Source organism: Pogoniulus pusillus, chromosome W, assembly GCF_015220805.1.
Source record: "Pogoniulus pusillus isolate bPogPus1 chromosome W, bPogPus1.pri, whole genome shotgun sequence".
NCBI classification, from domain to species: domain Eukaryota; kingdom Metazoa; phylum Chordata; class Aves; order Piciformes; family Lybiidae; genus Pogoniulus; species Pogoniulus pusillus.
Window position 1 is genome coordinate 7,798,991 of NC_087308.1, and position 21,104 is coordinate 7,820,094.

The 21,104-nt window shown below is 45.0% G+C and overlaps 1 protein-coding gene across 4 annotated transcripts in view; it reads right to left on the minus strand.

Moving 5' to 3' along the window:
- Positions 1–21,104, minus strand: part of LOC135192843 (AN1-type zinc finger protein 5-like) — a 129,154-nt gene that overhangs the window by 39,299 nt on the left and 68,751 nt on the right. The window contains exon 6 of one of the 4 annotated variants that reach the window (XM_064176229.1): positions 18,547–18,589. The exons of the other annotated variants lie outside the window; for them this stretch is intronic. Within the exon in view, the coding sequence (XP_064032299.1) occupies positions 18,570–18,589 (20 nt within the window). The 3' untranslated portion in view covers positions 18,547–18,569. Of the gene's footprint in view, positions 1–18,546; positions 18,590–21,104 lie in introns of those variants that run through there. 4 annotated transcript variants of the gene reach the window in all.

A 21,104-nucleotide genomic window follows, 5' to 3' on the forward strand; every position in this document is an offset into this window, starting at 1 on the left:
GCGCCAGTCAGCTAGTTCCCCCAGTAAATGTGTTTGAACAAATAAAGACAGTCCTGTATTTTTGAAAGCCCTTTTGATGGTAATATATTTTGGAGTTTAGGAGTTTACTGGAGAAGCTGTTGATTGCAATGGGATGAGTTCTGAGACGATTTTAGTAGCTTGGTGACACAGCTGACTGGAGTGTATTTAACACGTGTTAGGCATTGTAGTGGAATATTATGGCAAGGAATTGTTTTGTAACTATATAGGTTAATGCTCAATTCTTTCTGTGATGATTCTGAGTTTCTTTTTTTCTGAGAATACCATACCATGGTATTATCTTCTTGTATTTTCTTTGCTTTTTCTCTAATTTCCTTCAGCTGATAGATTTTTAACTTGATAAGATAGGATAAGTTAAGGATAAGGGTTTGTAATATGACAATTGTGGGATTTTAGGATATAGGGATATCATGGGATGTTTTTTCTGTATATCTGGGCATCACTGGGGAAAAAAAAGAGGGAGAAAATGGGATAGAGAGGAAAGTAGGAGAAGAAGAAAGATTTTTTTTTAATTTCTGTAATTACATCATACAGACTAGGCCAACGGATTTGTTAGCCTAGGGAAATGAATATGCTTGCATTTGTTTTTGTATTTGTTTGTGCATTTGACCATTTATGTTCACAAGCCTTTTAATGGAGACCAGCTTGTTATGACCAGCCTGTTTTCTTAAAGTGAGCAGAAGTCTTGCTTAGATGGCAGAATTGTGGAAAGAACTTGAAAGGAGTACTGACATGATGATTGCGTGTGTATGGATCATAAGGCTTGGATCACGGTTAATGAATTTGGATATTTTCACGAGATTTAATAGCACCTGTTTTAAGGGCCAAAACCCACTTAATTGGCACAGATGGCGATGTGCTTGTTATCTTTTTGCAAGGGCCCTGAAAAAAAATGAGAAACACTGCCTTAAATTCTTAAAGCGAATAAAGGATTGTGGGAAAAAGGCCTAATAGAGTAGCCTGAAAGCAACATCTAGGGCATATCTTTGTATCATATTTAGAAATTAGTTCTTAAGCACAATAGACAGTCGCAGCTCATAGCTATGAGTGTGATGAGGACATCAAGATTTCTGAGAACTACAGAGTGAATACAGAACAATGGGAGTCTGAGGAGGAATATTGGACAGCTGATACATCTGCGACTCTACGACATCAACTGCCACACAGAGCCAATGAAGATGTGGCACACATGCACTCTCCTGTGACTGTGACATTCGTCTGGACTTTTGGTCTTTTGAACACATGACTTCCTGTCGCTTGCAGAAAAATCTTTTAGGATTATTAGCTAAGCTTGGGTTGTTAGCTTGCCAAACTAATGCTATTAGCAAAAGCTCTAACAGGTTTATTCTCTTTCTGACTTTAGCACTATTGATTTGTAGCTGTATCATTTACCCCTGTGTTGACCAGCCTGTGTAAAGTTGAAGATCAAGCCCGGGTTGCTCAAAAGAAAGAGAGGGAAATGTGGAGAGATTTTTGCTAACAGGACTTGAAATTATAAACACGAGCAACCCGTGCTGGGAAGTGTCCTTGGGCCCGTCTTGGGAGTTAAGATACCGTAATCGATCTATGCACAGATTTGCAAGACGCAGATAAAGGTAAAGCTTCGATGCTAGCTGCTTGCATGATCCATGCACAAAATGAATTTAATAGTATGAGAAACACCACAGAGAGTCTAAAGGAAAGAATTAGCTGCTTGAAAAGAAAGTCAAAGAAATTGGAAGTACAGAATGGAATGTTAGAAGTACAGAATTAAAGATTAGAGGCCCAAAACCAAAGGCTACATGAACTGTTGATGCTGCAAATTAGAGATAATAGTGCTGCCTTAATGGAAAATATAAAACTGCTCGCATCTGGGAGAGCATTGGAATTGGACGCTGATCCTGCCGACCTGTCTGAGAATTTAAAACTGCGTATCTCTGAAGAGGCGCAGGGGGAAAGGGAAGACGTATCCAAATCCCAATCCCTTATACCCGCATTTCATGACCTACCGGGACTGCAATCAAGAGAGGAAACCTCCGATTTAACAGACTCTAAATTAATGGCAGACAGAAAGCCACTGAGCGTGTTCGTACCGCTGCTGCCCAAGGCACCCCTGCAGTCGCTGTTGCTGAGAGGAACACCCCCCAGCTCCAGCGTACCCAAATTGGCACCCCACTCGGAACCGCTCCAGCACGATCAGGAGAAACCCCGGAAGAAAGCCTCGCATTTTAAGTCAGAAGGCAATTCGCTGAATGGCAGCGACACGGAATACAGCTCTGAAGAGGAATATGTTGGGGAAAAGCCCCTCCGAGTGCGGTCGATCTTCAAATGAGAGCATATAGAGGATCACCGAGGACGTGGAGCCACAACTACTCGAGTCCGCCCCTATACTGGGACAAAGCTGCGTGAGTTACAGGAAATGTTTGCGCGTAGGCCCCACGAATCGGTCACAGACTACGTCTGTCACGTGGTAGACTGGGGGAGGATACCATAATTTTAAGCCGCAATGAAGTAAAGGGCTGTTCTTGGGGGCCAGAGGTGTTTTTAGGTGCAGGTCCTGAAGCAGATTATGCACTGACTTCACGAATCTGTTATTGGGCAGGGTCTCTGGACCTGATAGACAGGCAGGAGCCCACAGAAGTTCATGTAACAGATTCATCTGAGTTGGCGGACGCAATTAAAAAGCTTGCGTGCGTGCAGGCTATGTACGATTGCGGAATATACCCATGTCCATTAGACGCCCCCATTGACCCACAAAGACTTAAACTTTTAGTCAGGGGTCTGCCAGCAGCTCTGAAAGGCGTAATTACCTAGGGGGTACCCAACCCCACCACATCACATGGGAAGAATTATTAGAGGAGTTATCCGTGAAGGGTCGAGACCTGGGTTATTCGAATCCAGCGCTCTCACCAAGATCCCTCCACGAGAAACGGTATACGGGGTCAAAAGGCAGCCACATGGCAGCTCCATGTGGTAAGAAACCAGAAGTGCGCCACGCCAGAGCATCCCCATCTACATTCCAGGACCAGATAGGACTGCCGTGAAGTTCCTAATAGATACGGGTGCACAAATTACTGTGCTGAATGTGCAACTGGCAAAATGCCTAAGAATCCTGCCATCAAGGAAAAAGGTTGTGCTAGTTTGAAGCAGGCTAGAATGTTTTGGTGAGAAGAACTAGATCATAGGCTGTGAAAGGAAAACAATGGTGATGTCTACTCCCCTCAGAGTCTTGCTGAACAAGAAACAAAAAAATTAGATAACACTCTTGCCATTTTGTCGCACTCTGCCTCGGGCTGCTGGCTGAGCAACATCTTACTCCCTAACCTCACTTTCCATATGGCCTAACCCACCTTTGCTTCATAACCTCTTGGCTGAACCTCTATTCTTCTTTAGGACTGGGGTAAGGTTGAGAGGGGCAGGGGGAAGGTGCAGGGGTGGTTGAGAGCCCCTCCTGGGGACTCAGGTTTCAGGGAGGGGAGTTGTATTTCTGTATTACCTTTTACCTTGTATATTTCTGTATATAATTGTATATACTGTGTCCCGGGTTTGGGCTGATCCCTCCCCCAGGAAGAAAATTCACAACACAAACCCCCCTCCTTTTTTGAAAGTCAGGGAAAGATGAAATTGTATTTTCTTATAGTATAAGTATAACAATGTAAAGAGAGAGAATAACTAGAGAAGGAGGGAAGGGAAAAAAAAACCAACCATACAATAACCTTAAGGGAGATGGGGAAAGGGGTCAAGCGGCGGCGAAGCAGCAGAAGCAGCAGTAGCCAAAACAGCAGCCGGGGAAGATAGGCGAAGCTGCAGCAGCAGAAGCCAGCGGGAGAAGGGGGAGAACAAACTGTGCTTCTAGACATTAAGTTCTTGATGCTCCAATGAAATTATATTAATTTATCTATTGTGGCCATTTATGTGGCCTATCCCTGGAATGTTCATCTCTCCCCTATGAGCTAGAGGATCAGCTCAAACGGCCACAATCCACCCCTCAATATAATTTACCATTGCAGCATCAAGTCATTCTATGTAACTAGAGACAACATCAGTGTCGTAGATGGTCATTTTCCAGGCTTCAAGCATCTTTCTTCAATTTTCGGTCATTCATCTTCTTATTTCCGTCTGTCTCAGGCATTGGCTAGCTCAATGTTTTTTTTTTTTTTTCAATGAGTGGAACAGAGCAGGACTCTTGGCACTCTTAGGGCTCATGCTCATGGATAGCGGGCTCTTCATGGCTTTCTTGCACACCACAATCATCTGCAAAAGGACTCATAACAACATATCTACATTCTTTCTGCCAATGTCAGATTCTTTTGTGGCACACATTGTATTTTACCGTTTTTATGCATAACCCAATATGTATGACCAGGTCCTTCAGCAGAAACCACCCCTCGGACAGGTGTAGCCTCCCCCGAAGGGGAGAATACCCAAACAGACTTGCCCAACAAATTCTTTTTACAAATGACAGGAACCCTGTCACCTTCTACCTTTTGTAAGACCTCTGAATGAGCTGGGCCAGCTCGGTTGGTGGAACCTCTACTATTCACTACCCAAGTGGCTTGGGCTAGATGTTTCTCCCAGTTCTTTAAGGTTCCTCCCCCCATTGCCTTTAAAGTTGTTTTCAGCGAACCATTGTAACGTTCAATTTTGCCTGAGGCGGGTGCATAGTAGGGGATGTGATAGATCCACTCAATGCCGTGCTCTTTGGCCCAAGATTTTATGAGATTGTTTTTAAAGTGGGTACCATTATCTGATTCAATTCTTTCTGGAGTGCCACGTCGCCACAGGATTTGTCTTTCCAAGCCCAAAATGGTGTTACATGCAGTGGCACGGGAAACTGGATAGGTTTCCAGCCATCCGGTGCTTGCTGCCACCATGGTCAGCACATATTGCTTTCCAGTCCGAGAACGAGGTAGAGTGATGTCATCAATCTGCCACGCTTCTCCGTATTTGTACTTTGCCCATCGCTCACCATACCACAAGGGCTTCAGACGCTTGGCTTGTTTAATAGTGGCACAAATATCACAGTCATGTATAACTTGTGTTATAGCGTCCATGGAGATGTTGATTGCTCTGTCCCGTGCCCATTGGTAGGTAGCATCTCTGCCTTGATGTCCTGAGGAATCATGGGCCCACTGGGCTAAGAACAGTTCACCTCGGTGTTCCCAATCTAAATCCAAATCACAATTTACATCGGTTTGAAACACCTTGGCAGCCAAATCTGCCTGATGGTTGTGCTGATGTTCCTCAGTAGCTTTACTTTTGGGCATGTGAGCATCTATGTGTCGTACTCTTACAGGGATTTTCTCTAGACGGGTAGCAGTGTCCTGCCATAAGTCAGAAGCCCAAATTGGCTTTCCTTTCTGTTGCCAATTATTTCTTTTCCAGTCCTTTAGCCAACCCCATAAGGCATTAGCCACCATCCACGAATCAGTATAGAGGTAAAGCATGGGCCAGTTCTCATGTTCAGCCACGTCAAGAGCAAGTTGGATAGCTTTTACCTCTGCAAACTGGCTCGACTCACCTTCTCCAGCTTTTGTTTCAGCCACTGCTCGTATAGGGCTCCAAACTGCAGCTCTCCATTTTCTCTTGTTTCCAACAAGGCGACAGGAACCATCAGTAAATAGAGCATAGTTTCTTTCTTCTTCAGACAAATCACTGTAAGGAGGAGCTTCTTCAGCCCGACTCATTCGCTCCTCTGGAGGATTTATACAGTTTGTACCTTCTGGCCAGTTGGTGATCATCTCCACTATGCCAGGTCGTTCAAGGCTCCCCATGCGTGCTCGCTGTGTTATGAGAGCCATCCACTTAGACCAGGTAGCATCGGTTGCGTGATGTGGCGATGACCCCTTTCCCTTAAACATCCAGTTCAAAACTGGTAATCTGGGAGCCAAAAGAAGCTGAGAGTCTGTTCCTATTACTTCTGAAGCAGCTTTCACACCTTCATAAGCAGCAAGGATCTCTTTCTCCATTGGTGTATAGTTTACTTCTGACCCTCTATATCCTCTACTCCAGAAACCAAGTGGTCGGCCACGTGTTTCTCCTGGGGCTCTCTGCCATAGGCACCAGGTTGGACCATTATCACTCGCAGCCATATACAGAATGTTCTTAATGTCTGGACCAGTTCGAACAGGCCCCAAACCCATTGCATGAACTACTTCCTGTTTTATCTGATCAAAGGTTGCTTGTTGTTCAGGTCCCCACTGAAAGTTGTTTCTCTTTCGAGTTATATCATATAAAGGTTTTACAATTTGGCTGTACCCAGGGATGTGCAGCCTCCAAAATCTAACTGTTCCTAAGAAAGGCAATGTGTCCTTCTTATTTGTGGGATTTGCCATGGCAGAAACCTTATTTATCACATCCATTGGAATGTGACGGCGACCATCTTGCCAATGAATTCCCAAGAACTGAATCTCTCTAGCAGGTCCTTTCACCTTGTCTCGCTTTATGGCAAAACCTGCCTTCAGCAGAATGTCAATTATTTTGTTACCTTTCTCAAAAACTTCTTGTGCCGTGTTCCCCCAGACAATGATGTCATCAATGAACTGCAGGTGCTCTGGAGCTCCACCTTTCTCCAATGCATCATGGATCACTGCATGACAGATCGTTGAGCTGTGCTTCCACCCCTGGGGCAAACGATTAAATGTATACTGAATCCCCCTCCAAGTGAAAGCAAATTGAGGCTTGCATTCTTCTGCTATTGGAATAGAAAAGAAAGCATTAGCGACATCTGTGGTTGCATACCATTTGACCTCCTGGGATTCCAGCTCATATTGGAGTTCTAACATGTCCGGCACAGCAGAACTCATGGGCGGAGTCACTTCATTTAGGCCGCGGAAATCAACTGTAAGTCACCACTCTCCATTTCCCTTTCGCACAGGCCATATGGGACTATTGAAAGGTGAATGGGTCTTTTTAATGATGTCCTGGCGCTCCAGATGACGAATCAGATCATGTATGGGCACCAAAGAGTCACGGTTTGTTCTATATTGCCTGTGGTGTACAATTTGGGTGGCAACTGGCAACTTCACATCCTCTACATTATGCTGCCCAACAACTGCAGACTCATCTGAGAGCTCAGGCCTAGCAGACAACTTCAATTTGTCTCCAACAGCTTCTACAGTTGCTATTCCAAAGGTCCACTTAAAACCCTTGGGATCCTTAAAACGCCCTTCTCTCAGAAAGTCAATTCCCAAGATGCAAGGTGCATTTGGACCCGTTACAATGGCATGCCTTCGCCAATCACTCCTAGTCAAACTCATCTCTGCCTCTAACCTTGTCAATTCTTGAGAGCCTCCTGTAATTCCAGAAATAGTAATAAACTCCATTCCTTTACAGTTTGAAGGCATCAATGTGCATTGTGCACCCGTGTCCACTAGAGCCCTGTATTTCTGAATTTTCAAGGTACCAGGCCATTTAACATATACATTCCAGTATATTCTGTTGTCTTCCTGGTCCCTGGCCTCCACCTGGTAAGAGGCAGGGCCCCCCTAATGTTGGCCATTACAATTGCAATTGGCACAGTGTTTAGTGGTGTTAGCTGAATCATTACCAGAACCATCTGAGTCATGTGGTGAAACTGAGGCGACTACTCTTTTAGGCTTCTCACTCTGTAACTCTCTCACTCTTTTTAGGAGAAGAGAGGTAGGTTTTCCATGCCATTTATCCATGTTTTCACCAAACTGGTCACGTAGAATTAACCAAAGAGACCCACGTGACTGTTGTCTATTTTTTAGTGAGTTAGGTTGAATTGGTCTTCTAGGAAGACGCCTATCCCTGATGGCCGAGACATGTACCCACTCTGAGGGTGAAGAAGAAAGTTCACTGTCCTTTGCCAACTGGGATAGGGAGGTTTTAAATTCCTCCTTGAGTTGTTTCATGCTATCTTTAATCTCTTCAGTCATAGTATTTATGGCTGACACCATAGCATTAACCGTAAGGCTATCCTCCATTTGCCTCATTTGATCAGCAAATTCACCCACAGTCATAGAAGTTGTTGCATCATCTTTCGCCACCATTTTACCTGCCAATGTATGGGCATAATTAGAGGGGGCAAGCTGAATAAGTTTCTTTAGGAGAGCTCGGCTCATTGGTATCTCCTCAGGGTTCTCTGTTGTATAATCTCCATAGATTAGCTCTCTTATGGCCATCTCTTGCAAGCACTGAACCCCCTGTTCAATTGTATTCCAGCGTAAGGGTCTCCAGGGTAAATCATCCCTGTTAGGGTACTGCAGTACCACAGCTGTCAATATGTGTGACCAGAGGTTAGAGTTGCCACCGAGATGTCCTAAGTGCTTATCTATGCCATTGTCTCTTGAGAAAACTCCCAACTGCCTTACTGTCGGAGGGTTTATTTTTATGGTGTCCATGCCTCCATGCCAGCATCTGTTCAGCCAACTCATCAGCAGTTCTCGCTCTTTCCGGGCATAGTCTTACTTAATATGCCTGACCTCCTTCCTTGGCAACGGGGCTCTCTCCTCATCATCATTATCATCACTATCATCCGTCTCCTGAATATGTTTTTCCTTTGCTTTAGCCTTTCCACTCCTTGTGCCCACAAGGGTACTGGCCTTCACACCAGCTGATGTACCTTCTCCTGGATCCTCTTCCTTTTGTTCACCCTGCTCTGGTTTATCCCCATCGTCTTCTGAACTATCTCAACCCCCAAGGCTAGCTGCCATTTTTCTCCTCATTTTAACCGGGGCAAGGGAGACCTTATCTAAGGTAAACTGTGTCTTACTCTGGGAGGTGGTTTTCACTGAATCATCTGAGTTTTGTTTGTCTGCCTGGCTCTGCTCTTCACGTGGTAGTGGGGCTGAGGCAGAAGGACCCTTCCCCACAGCAGCAACAGCAGCCGGCTCAGCAGAGGCAAACGGGGCTAAGGCAGGAGCAGTGGCATTAGCAGGCTCGATGGCGTTAGTGGGTTCGCCTTCCGAGGACCTCGCCGCCTCCCCCGGGACCGCTTCCAGTCCCCTGGTTGCAGGCGAAAGAGTCTTTGCCTCAGCAGCCTCTCTGCTGGCAGAGGCTCTGGTGTCAGCGACCCTCCTACAGATCAAAACATTCGAGCCGCATTTTCCACAAACCAGTTCCTCAACTTTATCTGTCCGAGGAACTTTGCCACAGTCCACACCGTCTGCAGCCAGATCTGCCGCCGCCACAGCAGCCCCTTGTGACTGCACTTCTGCAGGGGTTCCATCGCCTCTACCTTTACTTTCCTCTGTTCTATTAGGTACGAATGGGAATCAGATTGATTCCTGTCTCCATGCTTCAGGGTCAGTGGGGTACGGGCCATGTCCAACCATTTTTCCTCCTCTCAAAGACTCCGAGGCAGGACGTTTCGCTGCTCTGAGAGCAGTCCGTCTGCCCGGTGCCGTGGCCCTCCCTCCCCCGCTTCGGTTGCAGACTGTTTCTTCAACCCTTAGCTCCCTGCTATTGCCTCCGGAGAAGGTAAAAACCTCACTTACAGCCTGTTTGTTCCTGCATTTCTCTCGTCTCCACACTATAACCAGACCTACAATAGCAGCCAAAAACATCAAGTTCACACATATTAGGCAGGCTACTGGGTAGCTCATCTCTTCCAAATAACTCCTAGTCTCATACACCAATGCCACATACGGCACACCCTCAACGACATTCCTAAACCCTAAAATATTCCTAACAACATCTCCAACCTCCGTTAGCACACCTTTTATCGAGTCCCAGACCATCTTAGCAAAGAATGAACGCACCTGGTAGTGCATCATAGCTGTAAAACACTGCTGAACCGATAGAGTCAGAATTGAGGCAATAATAGGCCAGAATATATCAAACAACTTCATTTTTCCCTGATGTTCTTATTCTGATTATCGATCAACAGGGGAAAAGAAAAAAAAACAACAGGCCAAGATCGTGCCCCACGTTAAGGTGCCAAAAAAAAAAATCCTGTCCCGGGTTTGGGCTGATCCCTCCCCCAGGAAGAAAATTCACAACACAAACCCCCCTCCTTTTTTGAAAGTCAGGGAAAGATGAAATTGTATTTTCTTATAGTATAACAATGTAAAGAGAGAGAATAAGTAGAGAAGGAGGGAAGGGAAAAAAAAAACAATACAATAACCTTAAGGGAGATGGGGGAGGGGTCAAGTGGCGGCCAAGCAGCAGAAGCAGCAGTAGCCAAAACAGCAGCCGGGGAAGATAGGCGAAGCTGCAGCAGCAGAAGCCAGCGGGAGAAGGGGGAGAACAAACTGTGCTTCTAGACATTAAGTTCTTGATGCTCCAATGAAATTATATTAATTTATCTATTGTGGCCATTTATGTGGTCTATCCCTGGAATGTCCATCTCTCCCCTATGTGTCAGCTAGAGGATCAGCTCAAACGGCCACAATACTGTAAATATCTGCTTGTATATTGTGGTAGCTGTAAATAAATAGCTTCATTTATATTGCCAGAGCCGACTGAGACTAGTCTGGGTGATTTCTAAAGTGTGGGGGGGCTGAGTGCACCAAAACCATCACATATTTTTATTTGGCTTCCCCAACATGGGGCAAATTCATTTTGAGCGACTGTTAATTAACTCTGGGAATCAGAATGAAGCTAATGAAGCAGCTGTTTTACTTGGTGGGGGATACTGTGTGGCCTGTTTTCTGTTTTCTTATGTACAGTTGAATCAAAGTCCAAATTGGTTATTTCTTGCTTAACGTAGTTTTTAAGAAGGTCAAAGCTAAATTTACAACCATTTTCTGGTCCTGAGGCGATCTCATTCTTGGGTATGCTGGTTTTAATATAACTTAAAATTTTACTAGTAATATTACAGGGATATTTACCAATAATATTACAGGCCATGAAAATGCTTCTGCTTTATCCACTTCACCCATGAAAATTATATTACCTGCAAATCAGGCAGACACTTGTTCAGAATTTTATTCATGGCAGACTGTGGTATTATTGTCAGGTGTAAATTTATGTCTTGTAAATTTGATTTTCGTATTAATTCTGGCATTATGTGTGAAAAATTCGAATGCAATGCCTGTGAAAACTAAAAAGAAAGAGAAAGGGACAGTGTCACAAAAACAATGTATCAGTGGAAACCAAAACAAAGATAACGCAGGAGTACAACAAGGCGGAGCTACCACTACACCTCCCTCTCCAGATTCTGGGAACGCTGCCAACACTCCTAGCGGGAATGATAACAAAGCAGGATTGGCAGGCGTCCCAGTAGCACAGACAATTAACCAAAGCCAGAGTATTCCCACTACTGATAATACCAGTAACACTAACTCAGCCAGTTCAAATCCCCAGCCAGCAGACCAGAATCCAGTTAGCTCTAAGGCAGATCCCCAATGATTCCAACCCTCCAGTTGTGCTAGTTTGAAGCAAGCTAGAATGTTTTGGTAAAAGAACTAGATAATGGGCAGTGAAAAAGTAAACAATTGTGTCTCTTCGCTCACAGTCATGCTGAGAACTCTGGGAAGAAGAAGTAAAACATTCTCCATTTTGTCTTTCATTCTGCCTTTGCCTTCAGACCTAGTCACATCTCATTAACCTTGCTCCCACTAACCTTGCTCCCTAACCTCTTGGCTGCACCTCTATTCTTCCTGAGAACTGGGGTAAGGTTGAGAGGGGCCGGGGAAGGTGTTGGGGTGGTTTGAGAGCCCCTCCTGGGGACTCAGGTTTCTGGGAGGGGAGTTGTGCTTTTGTATTGTTTATCCTTTGTATATTTCTGTATACAACTGTAAATGTTGTGAATAGCTGCTTGTATATTTGCTGCTGTAAAATAAATAGCTTCATTTATATTCCCAGAGGCCGTCTGAGTTAGCTGGGGCAAATTCAAAAGTGTGGGGGGGCGGGTAAGAGCCCAAACTATCACATTTTTAATTAGCGCCCAACGTGGGGCTAAATTTACTTGAGTGATTGTTCATTGGCTCTGGGAATTCACATGAAGCTAATAAGGCAGCTATTGTGCTTGGTGGGGATTATTGTGTGGCCTGTTTTCTGGATTTTTGTGTACAATTGGATCAAAGATCAAATTGGTTATTTCTTGCTACATGTAGCTTATAAGAAGGTCAAAGCTAAGCTTTCAAGCATGTTCTGGGCCTGGGGTGATTTTATCCCTGGTTATGCTGGTTTTAATGTCTCTGAAAACCTTACCAGTAATATTACAGGGGCACTTACCAATAATGTGACAATCAATCAAAATTCTGCTTTATCTACTGCTCTCATGAGGGTCATCCAGCCCCAAACTGAAATGCCAAGTCCATGCAAGGATTTTTACAGAAAAGAAATCGTGGAGGGATTGGTGTGCAGTAATCTGGCTCTTATGATTTTAATTTTCATATAAATTCTGGCATTATTTGTGAAAAATTCAAAACCAGCTTCTGTAAGAACTAGGAAAAATTCTGTGTCTCTGTGCTAGTTTGAAGCAAGCTAGAATGTTTTGGTAAAAGAACTAGATAACGGGCAGTGAAATGAAAACAATTGATGTCAACTTCTCTCATAGTCTCGCTGAGAGCTCTGGGAAGAAGAAGTAAACATTCTCCATTGTGTTTCTCACTCTTGCTTTTGCCTTAGACCTGGTCACATCTCATTAACCCTGCTCCTACTAACCTTGCTCCCTAACCTCTTGGCTGCACCTCTCTTCTTCCTGAGAACTGGGGTGAGGTTGAGAGGGGCCGGGGGAGGTGTTGGGGTGGTTTGAGAGCCCCTCCCGGGGACTCAGGTTTCTGGGAGGGGAGTTGTGCTTTTGTATTGTTTATCCTTTGTATATTTCTGTATATAATTGTATATAACTGTATATATTGTAAATAGCTGCTTGTAAATTCTGCTAGCTGTAAATAAATTGCTTCATCTATATTCCCAGGGTCCGTCTGAGTTAGCTGGGGCAAATTCAAAAGTGTGGGAGGGGCGGGGTAACCCCCAAACCATCACAGTCTCAAAAGCAGTCTCTTTCACATCAAAACAAGGGAACACAGTTATCTGCTTCCCCCCAGCTAGCCTCTCCACCCTCCTCTCCAAATTCTGGGAACACGACCAATGTTCCTGGAGGTAATGTAAACAATAATAAGGATAACAATAACAACGGGCAGAGTTTGGCAGGAGTCCCAGGAGCACAGGCCCAAAATCAGAATGTTCCTAGCAACAATGATAACACGTCAGGGTTGGCAGGCATCCCAGGACGACAGGCAAATAATCCCACTAATGCTATTAACACTAATGCTGGTAACACTAGCCCAGTCAGTCCAAATCCTAATGACACCAGCTCAGCCAATTCGAATCCCCACCCAGCAGACCAGAACCAAAATCCTGCTGCTAAAAGAAGGCAGATTTGAATTCACAAGCTCCAGGTCAGACCCTTAATAATTCAAACCCTCCAGCAGACACGTCAAAGTCTGTTGCTGTTCAGGCCCTTCTGGCACCTGCTAAGGTGAAAGCTAAGACAAAGTGTGGTTCACAGAAGGATGTAAGAGAGGGGACCTCTGGTGATCAGCAAGAGGAGGAAGAGAAGATAGTCTGCGAGACCTCGCAACTGTGATGAGACATCAATACTCAAATGAGAAGAGTGTTGTGAAGTTGGCTGCCAAGAGAGAGGACGGTTCCAATGAGTTTAGGAGTGCTATGAGGAAGGTACTGTTTGGCCCGGTACCACCAGATCAACAGGAGGAAGAGGAGGACTGTGCTAGTTAGAAGCAAGCTAGAATGTTTTGGTAAAAGAACTTGATAACAGGCAGTGGAATGAAAAACAGTTGATGTCAACTTCTCTCACAGTCTCGCTGAGAGCTCTGGGAAGATGAAGAAAGGCTTTTTCTCCATTTTGTCTTTTTCTTCTGCCTTTGCCTTCAGACCTGGTCACATCTCATTAACCTTGCTCCCACTAACCTTGCTCCCTAACCTCTTGGCTGCACCTCTCTTCTTCCTGAGAACTGGGGTGAGGTTGAGAGGGGCCGGGGGAGGTGTTGGGGTGGTTTGAAAGCCCCTCCTGGGGACTCAGGTTTCCAGGAGGGGAGTTGTGCTTTTGTATTGTTTATCCTTTGTATATTTCTGTATATAATTGTATATAACTGTATATATTGTAAATAGCTGCTTGTAAATTCTGCTAGCTGTAAATAAATTGCTTCATCTATATTCCCAGGGTCCGTCTGAGTTAGCTGAGGCAAATTCAAAAGTGTGGGGGGGCGGGTAAGAGCCCAAACCATCACATTTTTTATTGGCTTTCCCAACGTGGGGCTAGATATATTTGAGTGATTGGAAATTAGCTCTGGGAATTAAGATGAAGCTAATCAAGCAGCTATTGTACTTGGTGGGGATTGTTGTGTGGCCTGTTTTCTGGTTTTTTGTGTACAATTGGATCAAAGATCAAATTGGTTATTTCTTGCTTCATGTAGTTTTTAAGAAGGCTAAAGTTAAGCTTTCAAACATGTTCTGGAGTTGGGGTGATTTTATTCTTGGTTATGCTGGTTTTAGTGTCACTGAGAATATTACTAGTGTTATTACAGGAGCTCTGGTCAATAATATGACAATCAATGGAAATTCTGCTTTAAATACGGCTCTAATGAGAGTTATTCAGCCTAAGACAGGAATTCCAACTGTTTTTTTAGGCACATGCTCGTGTAAAACTGTTTTGCTACTCACAGTTTTTAATATTTGCCTCATGATTTTAATATTCATATTAATTTTGGCATTATTGGTGAGAAATTCAAAACCAGCTCCTGTAAGAGCTAGGAAAAATTCTGTGTCTCAGAAGCAGTCTCTTTCACAGCAAAACAAGGGAACACAGTTATCGGCTTCCCCCTTGCCAGCCTCTGACCCTCCTTCTCCAAGTGCTGGGAACACGGCCAAAGCTCCCTCCAATAACATAAACAATTATAAGGATAATAACAACAACAATGCCACAGGAGTCTGGACAGGAATCGAACTTGGGACCTTTTGCACGGCAGACAAGCACTCTACCACAGAGCTACCGAGACATTGCTAATGCTTTATTCTCTATTCCTATAGCAAAGGAGTGCAGGCCTCAGTTTGCATTCACCTGGAGAGGAATACACTACCAGTTCAACCGATTGCCTCAGTGGTGGAAACACAGTTCAACCATCTGTCACTCAGTCATCCACAACGCACTAGAGAAAGGTAAAGCTCCAGAGCACATACAGTACATCGACGACATCATTGTGTGGGGCCAAACTGCTGAGGAAGTCTTCGAGAAATGTAACAAAATCATAGACATTCTGTTGCAAGCAGGTTTTGCCATTAAGAGAAACAAGGTCAAAGGACCTGCCAAAGAAATTCAGTTTCTGGGAGTGCGGTGGCAGGATGGTCGCCGTTACATTCCTCAGGATGTGATCAAAAAGGTCGCTACCCCGGCGGTTCCCACCAGTAAGAAGGACACACTTTCTTTTCTTGGTGTGGTGGGATTTTGCAGACTACACATTCCTGGTTTCAGTCAGATTGTCAAACCTCTTCATGATGTGACTCGTAAGAGAAACGATTTCGAGTGGGGACTTGAACAACAAGCAGCCTTTGATCAAATTAAGCAAGAAATAGTCCATGCAGTGGGCTTGGGACCTGTGCGATCTGGTCCGGACATTAAAAACATTCTGTACACGGCTGCCAGTGACAATGGTTCAACTTGGAGTCTTTGGCAGAGAGCTCCAAACGAGACACGTAGTCGTCCACTTGGTTTCTGGGGACGTTGTTACAGAGGTTCAGAGACAAATTATACTGCAACAGAGAAAGAGATACTAGCAGCCTATGAGGGAGTGAAAGCAGCTTCAGAAGTGATTAGAACTGAGTCAGAATTGCTTTTAGCTCTGAGATTGCCAGTTGTAAACCGGATGTTCAAGGGCAAAGGTTCATCACCGCATCATGCCACAGATGCAACCTGGTCTAAATGGATGGCTTTGATAACCCAACGAGCACGAATGGGTAATCTTGATCGACCTGGTCTGGTGGAGGTGATCACCAACTGGCCGGAAGGCACAGACTGTTCCAAACCTCCAGAGGAGAAAATAACTCGTGCTGAGGAAGCTCCTGCCTATGGTGATCTCTCTGATCAGGAAAAGAACTATGCTTTGTTCACAGATGGTTCCTGTCGTCTTGTTGGGAACAAGAGAATATGGAAGTCAGCGGTTTTGAGTCCAACGAGGAGAGTTACCGAAGCGAGAGATGGCGAAGGAGAATCCAGTCAGTTCGCTGAGGTAAAAGCTGTTCAACTTGCTCTTGATGTGGCTGAACGTGAGAATTGGCCTATCCTTTACCTCTACACCGACTCGTGGATGGTAGCCAATGCTCTATGGGGTTGGCTAAAGGACTGGAAGAAGAATGGTTGGCATAGGAAAGGAAAGCCTATTTGGTGTGCTGATCTATGGCAGGACATTGATGCACGGCTGGAGAGAACTCCAGTGAAGGTGCGGCACGTAGACGCACACATGCCTAAGAGCAGAGCTACTGAGGAACATAAACATAACCAAAAGGCAGATCAAGCTGCTAAGATTGCTGAAGTTGATACTAACTCTGATCTTGACATTGACCTTGATTGGAAACACCGATTTGAACTGTTTTTAGCTCGGTGGGCCCATGACTCATCTGGACATCAAGGCGGAGATGGAACATGCCGATGGGCTCGCGATAGGTCAATTGACTTGTCCATGGACGCTATGACCCAAGTCATCTATGACTGTGACATTTGTGCTGCTATTAAGCAGGCTAAGCGAATCAAGCCCTTATGGTATGGTGAGAGATGGTCAAAGTACAAGTATGGTGAAGCCCGGCAGATTGATTACATCACTTTACCTCGATCTCGTTCTGGCAAGCAGTATGTGCTAACGATGGTAGAGGCCAGCACCGGATGGCTGGAAACCTATCCAGTTACACATGCTACTGCACATAACACCATTCTTGTCTTGGAGAGACAGATCATGTGGAGACATGGAACGCCAGAGAGAATTGAGTCAGACAATGGCACTCATTTCATGAACAATCTTGTGAAAAACTGGGCCAAAGAGCACGGTATTGAATGGATCTACCACATACCCTACTATGCACCAGCTTCAGGGAAGATTGAGTGCTACAACAGTTTCCTGAAAACCACCCTAAAAGCCATGGGGGGTGGAACTCTGAAAAACTGGGACAAACATTTAGCTGAAGGTACCTGGTTGTAAATGGTAGAGGTTCAGTAAACAGAGCAGGACCTGCACAATCAGACTTGGTCCAAACAGTAGACGGTGATAAAGTTCCTGTTGTACTTGAAAAGAATCTGTTAGGGAAAACTGTTTGGGTATTTTCTCCTTCGGGCGAAGGGAAACCTGTCCGAGGGGTGGTGTCTGCTGAAGGTCCTGGTCATACCTACTGGGCAATGCAGGAGAATGTTGAAATCCAGTGTATTCCACAGAGAAATCTAACCTTAGCTGAGAGAGATTAAATTCAGAGTGTATAATACAAGCTGTTAGGAGTTTTCTGTTCTAGGTATCATCGGCGTCCAACAATGAAAGGATCTACGAGAGAATCTATAGTACGTGAGCACGAACCCAACGTCATCTGGGAGTCCATGTTCCCGTCTCACCTGTGAGGAGACAAACTGTTCTGAGCTTTTGAACCACCTATATCTGAGATAGCTGGAGTGAAGTGTGAACTGAACTTGTGATATTCATTAGTGTAAATATTGGTTTAGATTAGATGAGATAGTTCTTAGCAATGCTCTGAGTGAAGTAGACAGGTGTGGATTGTGCTAGTTTGAAGCAGGCTACAATGTTTTGGTGAGAAGAACTAGATCATAGGCTGTGAAAGGAAAACAATGGTGATGTCTACTCCCCTCAGAGTCTTGCTGAAAAAGAAACAAAAACATTAGATAACACTCTCGCCATTTTGTCGCACTCTGCCTCGGGCTGCTGGCTGAGCAACATCTTACTCCCTAACCTCACTTTCCATTTGGCCAAACCCATCTTTGCTTCATAACCTCTTGGCTGAACCTCTATTCTTCTTTAGGACTGGGGTAAGGTTGAGAGCGGCAGGGGGAGGTTGAGGGGTGGTTGAGAGCCCCTCCTGGGGACTCAGGTTTCTGGGAGGGGAGTTGTGTTTTCTGTATTACCTTTTACCTTGTATATTTCTGTATATAACTGTATATATTGTAAATATCTGCTTGTATATTGTGCTAGCTGTAAATAAATAGCTTCATTTATATTCCCAGAGCTGACTGAGACTAGTCTGGGTGATTTCTAAAGTGTGGGGGGGTGGGGTACACCCAAACCATCACAAAGGTAAAGATAATGGGTGTCATAGGACTGCCTCACACCTGCCACTTGGCCAAAACAAGGCTGTGGCTACCAGGTGACAAACAGAGTACCATAGTAGAAGTTAGGCTCTTATCCAGAGAATATCCTGGGATTCAATGTCCTGGCCAGTAAGAGATGGCATCTTCCTGATGGCACCTTCATGATGGCACATTATGGAGCTTTGTGTCTTATGGGGTGAGGGCAAAGGGAGTAAAAAAATAGCTCATATTTGCACTTTGCAAACTGCTCCCCCATTGCCAAAATCAAATATAACTTGTGTTGCACAATACCTGTTACCAGCGGCAGCCAGGCAAGGCATTACTCAGGTGATTGCTGACCTGGAGTAAAGGAAAATCATTACAAGAACTCATTCCCCATATAATTCACCTGTCTGGCCAGTCCGCCAGCCAGATGGACAGTGGAGGCTCACCATAGATTTTAGGAAACTTAACAGCAATACCCTTCCTCTCACTGCTGCAGTTCCAAGTTTAACCTCCACAGTAACAGCAATTCAAGCAGCCTCCCACACCTGGATGGCCACCATGGACGTGAAGGACATGTTTTTCATGGTACCGCTGAGGGAGGAGGACAAGCCACAGTTTGCGTTCACCTGGCAAGGTATCCAATACTCTTAACAGCCTTCCACAGGGGTATAAACACAGTGCCACCATAGCACACAACACATTAGCAGCCCTGCTAAGCATCATCCAGATACCAGCAGATGTCAGCGTCTATCATTACATTGATGACATCTTGGTGGGAGGAAATAGCAAAGAACAGGTAGGCTCAGTAGCTGGGGCCATCTGGGAACTATTGACTAACCAGGGGCTAACCATCCCACGAGATAAATGTCAGGGCCCAAGCCAGGAAGTCAAATTCCTAGGATCCTGGTGGGTAGCAGGTGCAGTCAGTGCCGGGGGATGCTTTAGAAAACATTGAGAAGGGCCAAACACCCAGTAACAGGAAGGAGCTGCAACAGCTGCTGAGCACGTTAGGTTACTGGAGAAAGCATATTCCAGGCTTCTCCATAATCGCCCGTCCTCTCTATGATCTGCTTAAAAGGCATAAAGTCTGGGATTGGACCCCACGACACATTGAGAGCCTGAAAGTTCTCAAAGATGAATTGAAGGCTTATCAGAAACTGTGGCCTTTGCACCCACAAGATGCCTTAAGGACTGAATGGGGCTTTTCAGAACATGCCTCATCTTGTGGTATATTGCAGAGGGGACCCAACGGCCCTAGTAGAGCCCTCCTATTTTCATCCACGGCATTCAAAGAGACCGAGGCAAGGTACTCTGAGTGGGAAAAGTGACTCATTTTACCCAGGTGCTCTGCCGGAAGTCCTCCTCCAGCATCAACAGCTCTAAGGGAAAGCCAGTCCCTGCATCCTTGCCGTCCTCCACACCTCTGATGCCCATAGTTCGCCCCCAAGAAGACGAATCCCCCAAGTTGAGAGGCGCACAGCTGGAAGACCTTCCTGACAGACTCCAGAAGTTAGAAGGCTAAGGACCAGCCAGCGGCGAGAGCAGGTGAGTATAATGCTGGTTACTTGCTCGGGACAGGGGCTGTGGGACCTGTGAAATGCTCCCATCAGCTTTTCCTGTGGGGTCAGAGGGGAGGGCAGTGGGTTGCATCAACTGTAAATGCTTCAGGGAACTAGGCTCTTTGCATATGTAAGCTTTCAAGCAGGCCTTTTTCAAGCAAAGGTGTTACAAATTACCACGACAATGGCACACAGCGCCTTGCTAATTGCTCAGGCTCCTGCTCTGTCTACTTCCGCCTTTTCCAGCATAAGACAGGATGTCACTGAAAAGTATCCAATATTTCCCTGATTAAAGATTTAAATATAGAAGAATGGAAAAGTTCCCGCAGAAGTGAAAATGACTGGTCAAGTTTACCTACTAAGGGGACAGTGCCTGATGGGTCCTGGCAAGAAACATCCTAGCAGGCAACACCACCCACCCCCCTCTTCATCTTGGATCGCATCATAAAGTTGAAAAGGACTTGAGGGCTTTGAAGTGGCGGAAGATTGGGGATGGTCCTCGGTTTTCGGTTTTCGGGGGTTTTTTTGAGTCTTTTCACCCAGCACGATGCATCCCTCTGCTTCTGGCGCATGGAACGGCCAGGCGCTGGGATGCAACCCCCTTTTCCCCCCCCAGCTTGGGCGCACGGAGCGGCCTGACACTGGGAATGTGCTCCCTCCCCGGAGCTCAGCGGGGCCCACACCGCCCCCCCCCTTTCTTGTAGTTTATCTCCTTGTAGCTTCTGCAGTTTATCTCCTATGATGAAGAAGCATTTCCCATTTAAGGGGACAGTGCTGCATTTCTGATAGCCTTTGATGGTAATAAATCTTAGAGTTTAAGAGTTTACTGGATAAGATGTTAAATAGTTACTAATTGCAATAGAATATCATAATTGTAATAGAATATTAAGTTTTGGAATAATTTTAGCAGGATAATCATAATAAGACTTAGGTAATTAAAACAGAGTATGCTAATTGGTAGCTTATATAATGGAATATTATGGTAGGAAGTTGTTTTGTGAATGTATAAGTTAATGATTCTCTTTTGTGATGATTGATTTAAGTTTGGGGTTTTTTTCTGGATACCTATGTATTATCACAGAGCTCTATGTAATGTAAAATCTTTGATTTTTTTTTTGGTTTTTCTCCGTGTGCTAGTTTGAAGCTAACTAGAATGTTTTGGTGAGAAGAACTAGATTACAGGCTGTGAAAAGGAAAACAGAATGATGTCTATCTCACTCATAGGCTTGCTGAGAGATACAAGAACAAGAATTCAAACATAGATAACTCACTTCTTCTGCTGGGGAGCTTGAAGCTGCATTTTTTTTTCT